Raw genomic sequence first — 18,582 nt, 5'->3', positions numbered from 1 at the left:
TTCCATAGTTTTGTCATTTCAGGAATATTATGTTAACGGAATCGCACAGTCTGTAACCTTTTGCGGTTGGCTTTATCTACTCAGTATAATCCCCTTGAGATAAATTGAGAGCTTCGGGGGAAAAAAAAACTGATTTGCAAAGAAAGTCTAACATCTCTCCACTGGCCACTTGCTTGCCCTTGAGCAAAAAGGGCAGGAATGAGCACTACAAGGGCTAAGGTTCCTCACTTGAACGTGCAGTACCCCAGTACTCATTTTATTCTTCCGAGACTCAGAGGAGAAGTCGGGAACTCCTTTTCTGGTGAACCTGTTGATCTCTTGGTAGGAAACAGCCCTATTTCTCTTAAAGGACATGGTCCATCTCCATAGTTGTCTGTCTTATTTCTAAAGACCATTCCAATTAATTCCATCTTCCATTCTCCCTGTTTACTTCTCTAAGTTTTTTTCATCCTGACCAGTTGAATACAAATTGTTGTGTGAATTAAGTTCTAGATGCGGTTTCTCCAAATTGCTGTAATCTGACAAATAGGAATGACAATTTGACTAAAAACTTTTTTTTAACTTGAAATTACATACATAGAAGAATCCTTATCATTTCCACTGGCCTTAAAGAAAATGATCGTGGTAGCTACCTCACTAATAGTCTTGTTTTGATTTGTTTTGCCTCAAAAATAATTAAGAAATGTATCACTCGTTTGGATATCTAAACGCCATCCTTGGGGATTGTATGACATAATAACTCCATCTCATGAAGTCATTCAGAGTCCTCATTAACGGTTTAATTTTTAGACAAGTATGTACATGTGGTATATCACATTTTAAGCTGTAAATAAGAGGTTTGTTTTTTTTTTTTAATTTTAATGTTTATTTTATTTTTGAGAGAGAAACTGAGCACAAGCAGGGGAGGGGCAGAGAGAGAGGGAGACACAGAATCCGAAGCAGGCCCCAGGCTCTGAGCTGTCAGCACAGAACCCGATGCAGGCCTCCAACCCACAAGCTGTGAGATCATGACCTGAGCCGAAGTCGGACACTTAACCGGCCAAGACACCCCTGGAACATAATCTTTTAAAGGAAACTAGCTCACGTTTATAGGAATGCCCTGCATTTACTGACAGTAGCTATAATTAACATTATTTATCTGAATAAGCTTGAGAAAATTTTTACTATGATAGGAGTAGTTAACTACTGACCCACCTGTGTATCCAGATGTTTATCTGGGTGATTGCTTTCAAGACTTTTCCTAAAAAGAGGCTATGGGATTTGCTGTTTTCCTCCATTGGTGTTACAGTCCTAAGATACACTTGACTGTATACTGAGGCAGACGGAAGCTTCTAGTCTAGAAGCAGGGTCATCACATAGAGAAATAAGCGTAAGAACAGATCTAGACTCATCCATTGACTTCCGCGTCAGTAACCCAATCTTCAGCCTCTTTTGAAAATTGGGTACAATATACATGTTGAATATGGTAGATCAGAATTAATTTTATTTTTTGGAAATGCCTTACTAACTGGCAGCATTTGTGTAAACTGTGGCACGTTGCTCACAGTGACGATCCAGAGCCTGACAAATTGAGCACAGAGGTCACGTGTTGGAAGTATCCGTATGTCCATAGGACTACCAAGAAATGATTATTATCCATTCTTATTCTCCATACCACACTGGCCATTTGATAAAATGCCCAGAACGCTGAGGCCTGGATTTGAATCCTAGTGCTTGACTTTTCCAGTATATTTCCACTTGGATCTCGAAACTGAAGAAACTGAACTATTGGTAAACAAATAACGCATACTGTATGCCGGGCATTGTACCGGGCACTGGAAGTGTGTTGGGCAACGTGTTCCTTTACTCGGCAACTTAATTTTGTGAGTTTATTGCTGTTATTTTTTTTTTTTTTTAATTTTTTTTTTCAACGTTTTTTATTTATTTTTGGACAGAGAGAGACAGAGCATGAACGGGGGAGGGGCAGAGAGAGAGGGAGACACAGAATCGGAAACAGGCTCCAGGCTCCGAGCCATAAGCCCAGAGCCTGACGCGGGGCTCGAACTCACGGACCGCGAGATCGTGACCTGGCTGAAGTCGGACGCTTAACCGACTGCGCCACCCAGGCGCCCCTGTTATTTTTAATTTGGGACATAAACTTCATTCCTGAAGCGGTCTTTAACTGTTATTGTCAGTTTTAGATAGTTTTAACTATAAGATTTGATAAGTTCTAGATTTATATATTTAGACAGACTTAGAGTTTTTCATATTCTCTTTCTTCCATACCCACAGAGGGGATTAGGTTCTCTCTGAGGTAGATTTTGAAATCTTACCTTGCTTTTTGTTTGATTTTGTAGCCCAAAGCCACTTTGAGACTCTACCATGAGTTACAAACTGAACTGTTTTCTGGGAGCAGGCAGGTATCGTAAGGGCATGAAGCAGGCCAGTGTGAATAACCAGTAGGGCTTAGTAGGCCTGTGTCAAACTGAAAAGTTTATGTCAACCCATAAACATTAAAAAAAATTTTTTTTAACCTGTGACAAACACAGCTAGAGGCCAAAAGTTTCTAACATTCTGAAAACTTATATGCACACAGATTCTTTAGACCATTGATTATGAAGCAAAAGTGAAACATCAGTTTGCTGGTGACAGTGATTGGTATCAGTTTTAAAAAAAGAAATGCTGAGAACTTTGCTGCATGAACCCATTTAGTGTTACGTATTTATGCGGGGGTGTGTGTATATTATTTTGTTTAATCTATTATGGACACCTTTCCTGGTCAAATCATATAGATCTATACCTCATGTTGTTTAATGACTGCAGATTTCCATAGTAAGGATGTACTATCATTTATTTTCCTGTTTCCATATTGATGGATATTAGGGAAAATCTGAAGTACGCTTTGACGTTGTCTGTACAGATCCTAAGGAGTCTTTTTTTCCCTTTTTTCTTCGTTATTTTTAGACATTATAATTTGAATAAAAGCCCAGTAGAAATTAATTTTGAACTTAAAAAGATGATTCTGAGAAAAAGTAGATTCATATCATTTACATAATCTTTAGGAGGCTTGAATTTAATTATCTTTCTGGTTAAACACATGTGGCTGAGCCATTATGAGGGGCATAATTTCTTGGGCATTAATGACTGAAGGGCTCGTATACTGTTGTAGAAGTGGGAAGCCATTGAAAGTCTCCATATAATTTCAAAGTATAGTGTATATTTATCAATATTCACATATAAAGAGATTGCTTTGAGTAGGGCATCTCTGACAACTAAAATTCGTATTATAGGCTTGTTGGGTTTCTTGCCTTAAGAATCACTCATTACTGATTTGTTATAGGAAATAAATATGTGGTGCTTTCTTAAAATGTAATCGTCCTTACAAACTATTATTGAATTATTCAGATGGAACTTGAATTTACTTGTTTGCTGCAGTGTGATTTCATCAGATTTCTTCCTATATTAGGCTCTTTGGTCTAATTCCATTCTGGTTAGGAAAGGCGGCAAGAAATTCTTACTGAACATATAGAAAGAACTTTTCACCTGGAATATAGATTTTTCTCTGATCTTCTAAAAAACTTTTTTATGGAGATACAATGCACATACAGTTAAAATACAATTTCTAATATTGTATCTACCCCATCTAATATGGGATCCAGCCACATCCCAGTGAATGAGGAATTGTTTGTGCAGAGCATTTTTCTAGAGGAGTTATTTTATAACTTTCAATACTTTTTCAAAGTGCTGAGGCACTGGGAAGTGGCATTGGCCACGGTGGTGAGAGATAGTAAATCAGTGACCTGGTATCTTTAATGGGACTGTGTTAGGAGCCAATTTATTCATTGTAGACGTGGCCATCTTCAAGATGTTCTGGTTTTTTTTTTTTTTTTTTTTTTTTTTTTTTAAGAGGAAAAAGTATTGGTAACTGAAGAAGAGAGCTTGGCTAACCTGGGACTGGGTACAATCAAACCAGTACAATGACGTTCTCTGTTCTTTATATATAAAGCAGCTGGGCCGGTCCCAGGACTCCGCTCTGGAGTAGGCCCAACTTTGGGGAAGGTCTTATTTGCCCTCTTTAACAGTCCCAGAAGTACAGAAAACCCCACCTGCATTTCCGTAACAGAGAAATGAGTGATACCATAGTTTTTAAAAATAACATCAGGGGCGCCTGGGTGGCGCAGTCGGTTAAGCGTCCGACTTCAGCCAGGTCACGGTCTCGCGGTCCGTGAGTTCGAGCCCCGCGTCAGGCTCTGGGCTGATGGCTCGGAGCCTGGAGCCTGTTTCCGATTCTGTGTCTCCCTCTCTCTCTGCCCCTCCCCCGTTCATGCTCTGTCTCTCTCTGTCCCAAAAATAAATAAAAAACGTTGAATAAAAATAACATCAAATTAATTCTGGATAGCGAAAAAATATTTTTAAAAATGAACATTTAGAAATGTGTTACAAAAGGTATAAACAAATATATTTCTTTGGAAATGTAAATTCATTGGATCTCAAAAACTTTAATTCCTTTATTTATTTACCTTAGTTTATTCACTGAGCATGAATTTATGGCCTTTGTCACACATAGCTCCTCCTTTACTGTCCCCAAATAAATGATTGCGTTTGGGATTGATACAACTACTATTATTGACTCCTCCTTTAACCACTGTAAAGTCTTTATTGTCTCTGGTTAGTTTGTTTAGACTTGAGTGATTTTTATAGGCTAAAATGCTATGTATAATTTATTGTTCCCTCCTCATTTTTTCTAAGAAGTAGATGATCAACTAAATTTTTTTCCCATTGAGTGATGTGATCTGCAAGGTCAGCACTTTTGTTTTTCAATGGGTAGTGTGTATATTACAGCAATAGTGATAACATAAAAGTCCAATTCTGAACATTGTTAGAGCAATTAAATATAAAAGTATGATGAATTTTGGTTTTCCTTTGTTCATTTATTAAGGCAAATATATCTGCCCCCATACATAATAAATAAAATAATGGAAAGAAAGTCATATGCGAAATTCCCATTCTTTAAAAAAAGAAAGGCTTTATAGAATTTAAATCAGTAAAACCCAGAAAATGGCATTTAGTAATACTTTAGAATGTGATTGAAATGAAAAGCCTAGAGTCATATTTTTACTTTAAAAATTTCAAGATTTATATTAAAAGAATCATTGTCTTCTTTCAGATAAATTTGCGCCTCATCTTGGTAAGCGGGAAAACAAAAGAGTTCCTGTTTTCTCCTAATGATTCTGCTTCTGACATTGCGAAGCATGTGTATGACAATTGGCCAATGGGTGAGTGGTGTTTTTCTCTTGAGAATGAATAATGTTAATTCTTGATACCCTACCTTGTTTCACAAACATTTTGAAAAAATTAGAAAGATACAAAAGAAGGACAAATAATTGAGGGTATCAGCCTTCAGCGTTAAAGGGGAAGGAACACTGTGTTCATCCTTAGGTTTTGCTCTCCTGCTACCTCATTGCAAAATGGGGAAGGAGCCAGTTTGCAAAACCCCTGTTTTTGCCTCAGAACCATTTTAATGTAAATGAAAATTAGTTTTTAAAAGGAAAACACAACATAGCTAACACGTGCGCACACTTTCATATCAGTAAATCTATTTATACCAGAATACAAAGTAAGAGGAAAGAGAAACAAGGTTTTAAAAAAATTATAATGCATTCTCATTGTTCTATCCTATATGTAACCAGTTTAACATTGAGTTTAACACAAAGTTTCTAATTCATGTCACTTCATGTGTCCTCTGATCTACAAGGGGCAAGAAGGTATAAAATCCATTTACGCATTGCATTTTCAAGCCAGTATCCATGACAAAACAAAATTTGAGAGAGGGGAGGATGGTATTCCTTTCTTCTCTGATTCTTTTTCATGTAATGAGACTTTGTCTTGCCATCCTAAAGTGAGTCGTTAGCTTGTGTTTTTCCTTTGAACTTTGCCTCAGTCATCTACATCCTTTTTAGGGCATGTGTTACAGTGATAATGAAGGTTTCAGCTGATTCACTTAATTTTACTAGTGAAAACAATTTGGACTTTTAAAGGACAAGACTCATTTCAACAAAGAACACAGTGTATTCAAAATGAATCAATCAGATCAGTGTTTCTGAACCTTAAATGATATATGGAACTCCTTTAGAGGAAGAAAATTCCTGTAGATTCCCTAGTGCTGATTCCAATTATTTTTGTTAGAGTGTTTTTTTTTTTAAAGATAGAAACATAAAACCCAATTAAGATGCTTTATCCTTATTAACTCATATACAACCACAAGCACAAGTATAACTCAAAAACCAATAATGTTCGAATTAACAACATTAATGTGCCAGATGATGTATATTTGCTAAAACCAACTCCCTCCTTGCACCACAAGTAAAGGACCATTGAGCTTGGCTTGCCTCTGCTACTGTGTGCTGTATGAGGACCCAGTTATCTGCAGGTTCACCACAAAAGCTTCCTTCACACAGTGTACCCAATTGTCACTTAGCAAGAATGCATTGTTTACGTATTTAGCCAACCTCCGTTCTTTTCTTATGAGCCTCTTGACAATTAAAGAGGTACTGCTTGGTGCCAGTACGATCATAAACTGCATATGTGGGCAATAAATCCCAAGGCAGTACAAGGTGATTATTTGAACGATGTGGGTAATCTCTTCCAGATTATCATTAAAATGAAAGCATGATTTAAAAATTCTTGAGGAGGACTTTTAGACCCTAGGAGCACGGCTGTGTTGTTCATGAACTCAGGATTCATAGACCTGCGCTTGAGAAACACTGGTTTAGACAAATACTTTCAAATGACTGGATCTTTTTTCCATTGGTAACCAAGGGACTAAGGGTAACCTCTAAAGGTTAGAGGTAAGAAGGAATTTCAGAAAAGCGGAAGAAGATTAAACTTGGGGCCCTAAGAATATTAGATTTTCTTCATAGCCAGGCAGGACAGATAACTATAGTAGGAAAAGCATTTAAAAATTTTTTTCTTTTAATGTTTATTTATTTTTGAGAGAGAGACACACAGCATGAACAGGGGAGGGCAGAGAGTGAGGGAGACACAGAATCTCAAGCAGGCTTCAGGCTCTGAGCTGTCCACATAGAGGCTGACATGGGGCTCGAACTCATGAATCATGAGGTCATGACCTAAGCCAAAGTTGGACGCTTGACTGGGCCACCCAGGTGCCCTGGAAAAGCATTTTTAAATACCTGTGTAATAGTGATGTTTTACTAAATATGATATAGAAGATTACTTCTCTGATTTGGGGAGGAGAGGGTAAAGGTCAGTTTGGACATCGATGGTATTGTAGAAAATGTTACACAAGACAAAAAAGGGCAGTCCCTCTTAAACAGTAATTTGTGGAGGGCAGCATTGTAACTTGTGGCAAAAAAAAAATACCTTTACCATCATAATTGTTAGACTTAGATATTAAAATTGCTTTTAATTCCTTAAAAATCCTGACAGAGTAAACAAAAACAGGACTCAAGTGCAGGTGTTTGCCATAAATGGTGTCCCAAATGAATGAACCGCCATTTACGAGCACTGAAATCGTATCAATCTTACGTTACTTATTTTCACATACAAATTTTTGAGCCCAGCCTTTCCTAAGTTTACCACTTCTGCTCTGCAGTTTTAGACAATGCAGGGAATAGGAATCAGTCATTTTTATTTTATATAAAATATTTAAATTAAAAACCTAGCTCTACGTTTTATCTCAATACACCAAAGGTCAGCACATGTAAATATTTGCTAATATGAAATATTAGTGCTAATAATGAAAGTGTAGTAAACATTAAATGAGTAGAAAAAAAACCACTTGGTGGGGTGTATTTTTGGCAACAGTTAGCTGTCCTTGGTCTGCTCTGGCAGTTTAGCGGCATATTGCTAATGCGGAGTAATCAGACACCTAGCTCTTACCGGGTTGGGGTGCAAAACAGTAGCCACTCAATACATGTTACTAGTTGCTGAAATTCCTCCTTAAAGCATTGTTCTTCTGTAGGTCTTGCTAAATTTTAGATCCTCTGAGAGGGGAGGGTAGATAGCATATTAAACCCATGAAGTGCATGGAAATCACAACAGTCTCTAAAATCATGAAGTGTGTAGCTTTAAGTTTCTGCATCTCAAAACAATAGTTTAAATATTTTTAGAATATTTTTTTCCAGTGAATTAGACCCTGTCAATTGTCTTTATTTATATGGACACTTTCATCTTGACCAGAAATAGTCTATTAAACAGTAATTTGGGGTGTGGTGAATTCAGAGTAGTCCATACTAAAATGGTAAAGGCTTAGTTGATCTTTCTTTTAGAAGAAGAGGGACCTGAGAGCACTAAGATCAGAAGGCAGCAGAGGCACATAAGGGCGGGTGGGGGGGCGGGGGGGGGGGGACGGACCAGGAGAAAAGGTACCGGGAGCTGGGGGAGAAATGACTCCAGTGCATGTCTCCTTTCCCACTTCTGTTGTGCTGAGTCAGTGGGGGGCACGCTTTTATCAAGTTCATATTCGTCATTTTGAACACTCAGAAGGAAAGTGCTCTACTTACCTCTTTTCTGTCACTTCTCTTCAGGATATTTTAAACTCATCCTTGTATTGATAGTTACCTCCTGGTAATAGGAGCTTCTGTAGGAATCAAACACATCATACTAGAATTCTTGAGAGAGATAATAGAATTCTCAAATCTTTGTCACAGTAGGAACTTAAATTATTATATCCACCAGCTAGTAAAATTACTAACCCTGGACGCTGGCCAGTACCAGTCCTTATTAAATCATTATTTTAAGAGAGTAGTATTCCTTATTTCACTATAACATACGTTATACACAAAGTGAAATATTCTGTTACCCATCCAGTTTGTCTTTTGATTTTCTTTATATACTTCCCTAGCTTTCATATTTGTGTAGTATCTTCTAATATATGTTATTTTTCGAGTTTCGTCAGAGTATTTGGGCAAAGTGAACTAAAAGTTGTGTCTTCTATAATGTTTATCATTTGGCTTCAGAAGACAACGTAATAAATCAACATCCAGAAGTAAACATCGTTAATTTTTTTTGTTATTTTAAAATTTTTTGTTCTCCAGCCTTATTGAGGTATAATGTTTTTGTTTTTCTCTATATGGGTATATTAAAATCTTTGTTAAATTGTTTCTAGCTTCAGATACATAATTTAACAGGTACGGATATCGGAACATTGTAATATTCTTTGTTAATTACTGGTAATAGCAATTAATTTTCAAATGACATTTCACTTTACCTAGGATTAGATTTTTTCCCCCACCTTGTTTTAAGTTTTAAACTTCAGGACTATATTTTGTTCTTAAGCAAAAACTAGTCTTTCTGTAGCTCTTATTAATGAGAAGCACTACCAAGAACCAGGCCTGCAGTGATTGACTGTTGTGAGTGGTGACTGTTTCCATTATTGGGAGGCTCCAGGTGTCTTCTTTGATGTGTTCTCTATCCGATTTGCATCTGAATGTTTTGAACAATGAAATAATACCTTAACTCTGTCTTTAAATACACCTAACAGTTCACTCCTTCTTTTCAGACTGGGAGGAAGAACAGGTCAGCAGTCCAAATATTCTACGACTTATTTATCAAGGACGATTTCTACATGGAAATGTCACATTAGGAGGTAATAATCACGTTTGTAATGGGATTTAATGTTTACTTCATGCAGCATTATTCATTTGTTTGCTTAAATGCCTTGTCTGGGGCACCTGGGTGGCTCAGTTAAGGGCCGCGCTGCCTTTGGCTCAGGTCATGATCTCACCGTCTGTCGGTTCAAGACCTCCCTCCCTCGCGCTCTGTGCTGACAGCTCAGAGCCTGGAGCCTGGTTTGGATTATGTGTCTTCCTCTCTTTCTGCCCCTCCGCCGCTCGTGCTCTGTCTCTCTCTGTCTCTTAAAAATGAATAAATGTTAAAAAACATTTTTTAGGGGCATCTGGGTGGCTCAGTCGGTTAAGCGGCCGACTTCGGCTCAGGGCACGATCTCACAGTCCGTGAGTTCGAGCCCCGTGTCGGGCTCTGTGCTGACAGCTCAGAGCCTGGAGCCTGGTTTGGATTATGTGTCTTCCTCTCTTTCTGCCCCTCCGCCGCTCGTGCTCTGTCTCTCTCTGTCTCTTAAAAATGAATAAATGTTAAAAAACATTTTTTAGGGGCATCTGGGTGGCTCAGTCGGTTAAGCGGCCGACTTCGGCTCAGGGCACGATCTCGCAGTCCGTGAGTTCGAGCCCCGTGTCGGGCTCTGTGCTGACAGCTCAGAGCCTGGAGCCTGTTTGAGATTCTGTGTCTCCCTCTCTCTGACCCTCCCCTGTTCATGCTCTGTCTCTCCCTGTCTCAAAAATAAATAAAACGTTAAAAAAAATTTTTTTTTAATTAAAAAAAACATTTTTAAATGCTATTGTCTGATTTTACAAAAAAATTATAATTTCAAACTCATAAATTCTGCCTATTCTTTACATTTTGCATTCTCATAAATTTAAGTTTAGCACTGTGATAAGTATTTACTCCCTTATGAAATAAACTCTCATTAGAAGTAGTCTATACCTATTATTTTGTGAATTTAATTTTATTGTACTTTTTAGATAATATAAATCAGATGTAATATTTTTAAGTTAAAGCCAGACACACAAAGTAGGAAAAATTTATGATAATTTGTTTTCAGTTTGACTCTAACTGATACAATTGCCCGGTCGTGCAAGAATGAAGGTAAAGGAGTAACATCAGAGAGACAGTGTAGTACGGGGATTAAAAGCAGATTTAGAACCAGATGGTCTAAGCTGTATCCTAGCGCCACCACTTCCTTCTCTGTACCCTTGGGGTAGCTACCTCACTTTTCTCATCAATAAAATGGGCTAACAACAGTGCCTACCTCCTAGGTCGGGAGGGTCAAATTAGTCTCTGTCTTCAGAGCACTTAGAACAGTGCTTGGCACACAATAAACACTTTTTTGGTACTACTGCTCTTTACATGTGATTGGAGAAATGTAGCTCAATAGTGCCTCCTAATGGGGTACATTCTCTACCACCAGCAGGGTTTGTAAGTATATTCTGATAATTAGAGATTGGTAGGCAAATGAGGTGATCTACTTTTATATTTTTGTTTAAATATAGTATGACTTTTTTCTCTAAACCTAACAATGAAATGTTTACTGTGTTTCCTTAAAGGTAGGATATTTTCATTCGTTCCTTCAGCATGTATTTATTTCTTACATGCCGCACGGAGATACAGGGTGGAACAAGATAGAATCCTCAGGGTGCATTAGTATTGCGTAGTGGAAACGGATAAAACCCACTCAGCGTAGGGGGTGATAAGGGCCGGCGAAGATGGATGCAAATGATGTATGATGACAGTATCAGGCAGGTGGAGCATTGCAGGACAGCATTTCACTCATGACCAGGGTTCAGTGGCAGTGTTAGATAACTAGTCTAAAAAGTGCTGCTGTCTACCGAGCTACTTTCAAAATGTAGCTTTGAAAAATGTTTTCAAAATAGTAAAAAATAGAACCACCATATGTTCCAGCAACTTCACTTCTGTGTTTTTACCTGAAAAAATGAAAACCCTGACTCCAAAAAGATAGCCGCACCATGTTCGTTGCAGCATCGTTTACATAGTCAAGATGTAGAAGCAACCTGTGTTTATTGATGATACGCATTTCTGAAGAAAATGGGACACACACACACACACACACACACACACACAGGAATATTAGCCAGCCATAAAAAAGAATGAAGTCTTGCCATTTACAACATGGAAATAAGTGAAATAAGTTAGAGAAAGACAAACACCACATGCTCTTTGATATGAGGATGATCGATAAATACAGAAACGAACAAACCAAGCTCACAGAACAGATTTGTGGTTGCCAGAGGGGGCAGGTAGGAGAAATCAGTGAACTGTGTGTGTGTGTGTGTGTGTGTGTGTGTGTGTGTGTGTGTGTGTGTGTCTTAGCTGAAATAAATTGAAGAATGAATGAGTGATATAAACTAAGCATTAAAATAAAATAAGTTATTAGAGGCTATTGATCTCTCGGCAAGTCCATTCATCTCCAGGTAGCTGACCCCCCAATCTTTTTTTTTGCCTGTAGATGGTTCTTTTCCAAGTATATATTACACATTTGAAACAAATAAGTAAAACTAAATAAATAAAATACAGCTTTTTTTTTTTTTTTTTTTTTTTTTTTGGTTTTGTTGTTCTTTTTATAGATCTTTCACAAAGTTGCATGGACCAACTCCTTCATGAAGGATAGGCTATCTTTAGTCTTTACTTGATTGTCTCTGCTGCATATAAGCTCTTGTGATGTTGATTGAATTTAATATCTTAACTGCATGGATGAATCTTGAGACTCTGTTTCCGTTTGAGTATTGACGTATGTGAGAAATTTCCCTTACGTCTTTCATTATCTTTTTGTTGTGGCCCCAAAGTTTCAACTTTGTATTAAAGGAAGATCATGGGATTTGTGTTAAAATCAAACTCCTGATTCATTCCCATTAAAGTGTAAATTTTTACTAGTACTTCTTTGGAATTTGTGTCTGTATAATTAACAGATTGACTTGTTACTATTTTCCTTCTGTATTGCTGTCAATATTTTCAAAAACAAAATAAACGACTTCTGGTCTTAGTGATTTAGACAAATAACATGGAAGCATAAGCCAGACCTTTCAAGTTGATCAGTATACCTGGGTGTTTGATAAAGGTTGAATAATAACATTCAACTGTTTGTTTCTTGGTCACAATTGTTCTTTTTAGTCTCCGTGTGTTCTTGAGTGTGGATAATAAAGGAGACGGTACACAGGGCCGTAGTAACTATCTTCAGATGTTTGAATGGCTTGTGTGGAGAAGGGCGTAGGCTAGGTTTGCATGGCTTGAGACTTGCTCTGGTTTAACCTCTGAATTAGACTTAGGACCAACAGCTGGAAATCAAGTGGACAGATTATTCAGTACAAAATTATGTGAACATGTCAGGCTGCCTAAAGAAGGGATATATCACTAAGGGAAAAGAGTGAAATCCTTGTTATTGGTTCCGTACAAGTAGTAGGTACAGCCATGGGTGGGGTTCAGGCACTTTGTGGGTGGTTAAACCAGGAGACTTGGTGCTTCTAGTAATTTTTTTGTTACCAAGTTTCCTTAAAACATAGCCCTGAATGTCCTTTTTTGAGATACAACCTTTTAGTTGCATAGAATTTCAGTCTACCAAAGAAATGGTATGATAACTGTCTTATTAAGGATAAAGAAGGATAAAAGAAAATAAGATCAGCTACAAGTTTGACATCCAATACATTCCAGATCATTGTTTCCCAAAATGTGCCGGAGACTCTGGCATAAGAATCAGCTGGAATACTTATTTTGAAAAATGCAGATTTCTGCATGCTGGCTAGTTGGAGGAAAGCTCTCTCTCTCTCGCAGTCTCTTTCCCTCCCTCCCTCTCTTTCTCTCTCTCTCCCTCTCTCTTTTTCCTCTCCCCCTCCCCATCTCCCAGTCTACAACTGGAATAATTGAATTCCTGGGTGATTTTTATGTAAGGTTGAAAACTGTTGTGGATATTGTACGGTGTCACAGTAGAAAGCAGAGGCATCCGCAGAGAAGGAAAGAGAAAGCCTCTTACATTCTTGTATCCCTCTTCCCTTTACCTTCTTTGATACTGTTAGCATCAATATCTACTATTTCTAGTTAAAATTCAAATGCAGAAGAAAAATAATAATCCCCATCAAATGTGTAGCTTCAAATGGTAAACCTTTACCCAGCAGCTTCCCAGGCCTGAGCAGCGTCTCCATTCACTTACCTGTTTTCTGAGATTCGTTGCTTTCTCAAACTGATGATGACCAGAACAGGGTGGTGTTTACCGCCTGCTTTCTTTGTTCCGAGCCCCGTAAGCACTTTCCTTGGATTACTTCATTTAATCAATACAGCTGGAAGGGGCAGGTGACAGAATTGCCATCTCCAATTTGGGCACGGGAAACTGAGGCCTGGGAGCAGGTGACTGACTTGCCCGTGACTCGTCTCCTGTTGGCAAGTCGCAGAGATGTGATTTTCAACCCAGATCTGGCTTACTAGATAGAGTCCAGAAATGGAAGGGGAGTGATATGCAGCTTTAAGTGCAGTCAGGTTTTCCCAGTACACTTAATGAGACTTTTTATAATAGCAAATCTTATTTGCATTTTATTGTTAAATCAAACCTAGGGGATTCTCCGGAAAAGTCCCTCCTCTTCTTTCATCGTAGTGTGTATTTATGAGCCATCCTACTTCACTTGAACTTGAGAAGTCAAGAGAGTAGACCAAATAATGGCTGACCAACTTTAAGTAAGATGGAAACTCACCTTGGTTATGTTAAATATTAATAGCATTGAAAGTATTTAGTATTCTTCTTTAAATCTGCATGTTAACCATCATCCTATAGAGCAGGATTTCAGAAGCAGGTAACGGGAGGGCCACACTTGCCTGATTATAAACCTGCCTTAAGTTTGTAGTTAGTGAAGAGAACGTAGTTCTGGATGTCAGACCTGAAACATCCCGCCTGTGGCAATAACTTCCTAAGTTGTTTTATACTGGTTGCTTCTAATTTTATATACAGAATAACAAAGACATTCACCATGAAACTCAGTGTTTGTATTTGCTTAAGTGGTTCGTGGACATATGGGTGTGTGTTACATTATTCTACGTCTCAAACTTTTCATAATAAAACCGTTCTATTAGGAATGAGAAAAACCTTTTAAATTAAGACTTAATTAGAAAACAGTGATTATTAAGAATACCAAGACAGTGATTCTCTTAAAGTAACCTTTGAGAGAAAATTGTTTTCTAACTGAATTCTACAGGGTTGAGAATAAAGATTTAAAATTAAGTTTGTTGTTTCTTCTGTTTCGACACCACGGTGGTATGTTCAAGGCAGTAATTTTCTTAAGTGACTGCATATTTCACAGATAATTAGATTTAGAAACAAGTCTCTTTTAATCTAAACTTTTCCCTAATCTAGAAAAGGTAGTCTCGAAAAATTTTTTTAGTTTCTTTTCTCCTCTTGTCCCCTTTTCTCTTGTCCCCTTTCTTAAGCATTTTCTCTTGTCCCCTTTCTTAAGCATTACGGATATCTGTGTCAGACTAATGGCCATAGCTGGGCAGAATAATTTCTGAATTGTTTCTGAGAATATTGACCTAATCTCATTTTGTAAGACGTGCTCTAACTGGTAAGAAGTTCAGTCTGCTGAGGAAGTCCTGCAGAAAGCGATCGATTCTTTACGTGGTTTCAGTTCCGACTGGTGATTTCAGTCGGTCAGTATGTATGTCACAAACTACCTTCTGCTTTTCCCATAGCATTAAAACTTCCTTTTGGCAAAACAACGGTGATGCATTTGGTGGCCAGAGAGACATTGCCAGAGCCAAACTCTCAAGGTAAGCCGGGTACCGCAGAGGTTGTTACTCACTTGAGCCGTGGAGACAGGCACTCGAAATGGTTCTTGGTTTTTTTCTGAACCTTCTGAGGGAAAGGAAGTTTTCATTGTTTATGGACAGAGCTTGTTAAGCAAATAACCAGACATCCTGGAAACAGGCTATAATGAAAACAGACTATAATTATAATTACAGCTTTTTAATTAAAAAAAAAATTGCAGACATTAAAAACAAATTCTTACTATGTTTGGATGCCACCCCTCCCCCCCAGCCCCTGATTCGAGCACTTTGGTAAGCAAGGCTTCTCTGCATTTTCTCTAGGTCAGAGGAATCGCGAAAAGACTGGAGAGAGTAATTGTTGCGTAATCCTGTAGACACCGTGTGCTGCGTGTGCTGTCATGTGGTCTATGTCTTTCACGCTGCTGGGACAGAAGAGACCCGACATTGCTTCGGAAACCCTTAGGAAGAGTCTGCCTGTAAATCCATGGACCTGAATGATCCCATGAACACTGTCATCTTTCCTCATCAAAGTAAAAAGAACCAAGAACATTTTTTCACCGTGCGTTTTTATTTCTAGTATCTTCGTTTCTGTTGAGCAGTTTTAAAATCTATTGGTTTTTGGATGCTGTCAATCTCTAGGCGCACAGTTCGCAAGTTACCTTCCTAGCGGAAACCATTTTGCCGCCACAGAAATTTTCATCACCAGAACTAACAAATCAAGTGTTCCAAATATAGTTTGCACTAAAAAAGATTGACATTATTTTCTTCATCAGCAGATTTTACAACATGGTTTATGGTACCTTAAAAGTGCTCGGAAACACAATTCCGCACTGGAAAACACTCGGCAATTAATGAAGTTAATTAGTGGGCCCACTGGAGAGGGAAAAATGGAATAGAAATGGAAATGTTGGGTGAATTCTATCAAAGTCAGCCACAGTGGCTGCACTGGCACAGAGTACAAAACTGAGTGTGACTATTTTCATGGCAACAAACGAAAAAACAAAACGTGCCTGTTGTTTAAAGCACTCGGCGGAGAGCTGACGAAACGAATTGCTTTTCCTTTCACACCTGCACTCCTCAGTCCCGCGGTCACCGAGTGCTTGTCCACACAGCACAAAAGGGGTGCGAGTGCGCTTCCTAGCCTTAACGTGGGAGGGTCAGTTCCATTCTCGTAGACGTTCATTGCCGCACAGAGATAATAGAAAACCTCATTTACTTATCAATTTTATGTATTTGAAGATCAGCAAATTGGATTTTTCCAAAATTGCTCATCTGTAACCGTCCAGTGTCACACTCACTCATTGGGGTTCAAATGAATTCTTAAAATTGAAATAATTCTCCATAGTGACCGATTTTGTTTCTTTATGTAGTTTGCATTTGGTATTAGTGCTTGCAATTGTATTAAAATCAAAAGCTGATTTTTAAGGCGTACTACATGATTAAGGAGGCCATTCTTTTGTTTTGTACCAATAATTTAAAAATTGATAATGCTAAAACCAATTTGCACAGCACTAAAGCATGAGCTAGTTTCATCTAAACCTGTAAAGATATAAAAGATTTTATATTTTTTCACTGGGAAGAAATTCTTCCTGGATGAAATTACAAATATGTGTAGAATATATTTAATAAAAAACTTATAAAATACCTAACTATAGAACTTAAATATAGATTGGCGTGTAGTATATAGAACAATATTCCATATAAATAACTTTAGCCTTTATGAGAACGAAGTTGCAGGCTGACATTGTGTTCTGTACTTTAAGTGTCCATGGCCCTTAAGAAGACTTTAAGTGTAAATGGTTTCCAGTGGTCAGCTTTGTCTAAAGGTAATCAGGTTGTTTTACTCATTGTCAGTGCTTTGATGAAAAGGCTTTATATGCAGTAGATCTACGAAAATATTGTTCATACTGATCAGAATTAAATTTGTATAGAGCAGAGTTTTAAAATGAATGTAAATAGCACTAAACATTTTCTTTCTGCAACCTGTACTTAGAGATTCTTTCTGTAAGCTAAAAATAAAATATCGTAGTGCATTTATTTCAGTGGTAATTTTCAAGGTCTTGATTAAGTTGATTGTTGTTTAAGCACCGTCTCATCCATGTTAAAATTGTGTTCTACTTTTATTTCTGAGTCTTTAAAAATTTTGTGTCATACTCCATTGTTAGTTTCAGGAGTATTCACAGTGTATCTTTGATATTTAACCTGGTTAATTTGTGCACAGAGCAACAATGGGTAGAATTATGCAGTCTCTGTTATCACTAAAATGTTGTATCCGGATGTTAAATATTTATATGCTTTGTTGACTAGCTCAAATGTGAATTCCGTTAGTGTTTGACTAAAGAAGAATCTGGTAGTTACTACATTGGGCAATTAAGCCATTTCTGGCTCTGTTCTTTTGTAAAGCAAACTACTGGTGATTATTTTTAATACCTGTTTTAATTCTAATTGCTCTTCTGTTTTTCCAAAGTTAAAGACTATCAGTTCATTATGATTGAATTTGTATGATGGTTTAAAAAATACTCTCTATTGGTTTTCAATATATTTTTCTGTGTGTTCTCCTGTTACAAATTTCCCTTCTACAAGACCTCAATTTAAAGTTTGCAAAATGGATAAACTCGTTCATTAGTAGAGAAAGAATTGTGTCACTTAATTCCTAATAACATTGTTGTGCAAAATGAAAAAAAAAAAAATAGCAGTAAAATTATATACTGAAAACACCAAAAATTTAGATGCCTTAATAGTATATACACGAACATACTCAACTATCCCTCTTAAAATAGTTCCTTGGACTGCCTGATGATTACAATATGATTTATCATATCCAAGGCTACTATTGAAGATCCCTCTGCCAAAAATAACAGCTCACTTACCGAAAGGTAAAGGCTGCATAGATCTGGTAATGTAAATAAAGCCTGAATTATGGGCCTGTGACCCTGCCCAGTGCTTGGTATCTAACTCACCTCTTTTACCTAAATTATCCTAGACTCTGTTAAGTGTTCTGGACAAGGCGAAGCTTTTCTTCTTTATTAAAACCTCAGCATGTCTCCTTGATCTGAATTATTTGCTTTCTCTTCGAGATAGGTTGTATCTTCTCCTATCATGAAAAATATAGTATCTAACATCGTCAGTCACATTAAATGAGGTTTTCTCATAACAAACATTTATCCTTAGTTTTATGTCATCTGACCAATGTTGCAGAAATTTCTGTTAGCTGATTGTGGTAAACAATGTTTAATGTGAAAAGAA

The 18,582-nt window shown here is 37.5% G+C and overlaps 1 protein-coding gene across 1 annotated transcript in view; it reads left to right on the top strand.

Moving 5' to 3' along the window:
• Positions 1–17,951, top strand: part of UBL3 (ubiquitin like 3) — a 65,058-nt gene extending 47,107 nt beyond the window's left edge. Inside the window, exons 2-5 of the mRNA XM_042943718.1 lie at positions 5,147–5,255; positions 9,500–9,586; positions 15,262–15,339; positions 15,658–17,951. Coding sequence (XP_042799652.1) covers positions 5,147–5,255; positions 9,500–9,586; positions 15,262–15,339; positions 15,658–15,710 — 327 coding nt within the window. The 3' untranslated portion in view covers positions 15,711–17,951. The remainder of the gene's footprint in view (positions 1–5,146; positions 5,256–9,499; positions 9,587–15,261; positions 15,340–15,657) is intronic.
• The last annotated feature ends 631 nt before the right edge of the window (positions 17,952–18,582 follow it).

The sequence above is a fragment of the Panthera leo genome, chromosome A1 (genome assembly GCF_018350215.1).
Source record: "Panthera leo isolate Ple1 chromosome A1, P.leo_Ple1_pat1.1, whole genome shotgun sequence".
Lineage (NCBI taxonomy): Eukaryota > Metazoa > Chordata > Mammalia > Carnivora > Felidae > Panthera > Panthera leo.
This window is presented reverse-complemented; position numbering and strand designations above follow the sequence as displayed.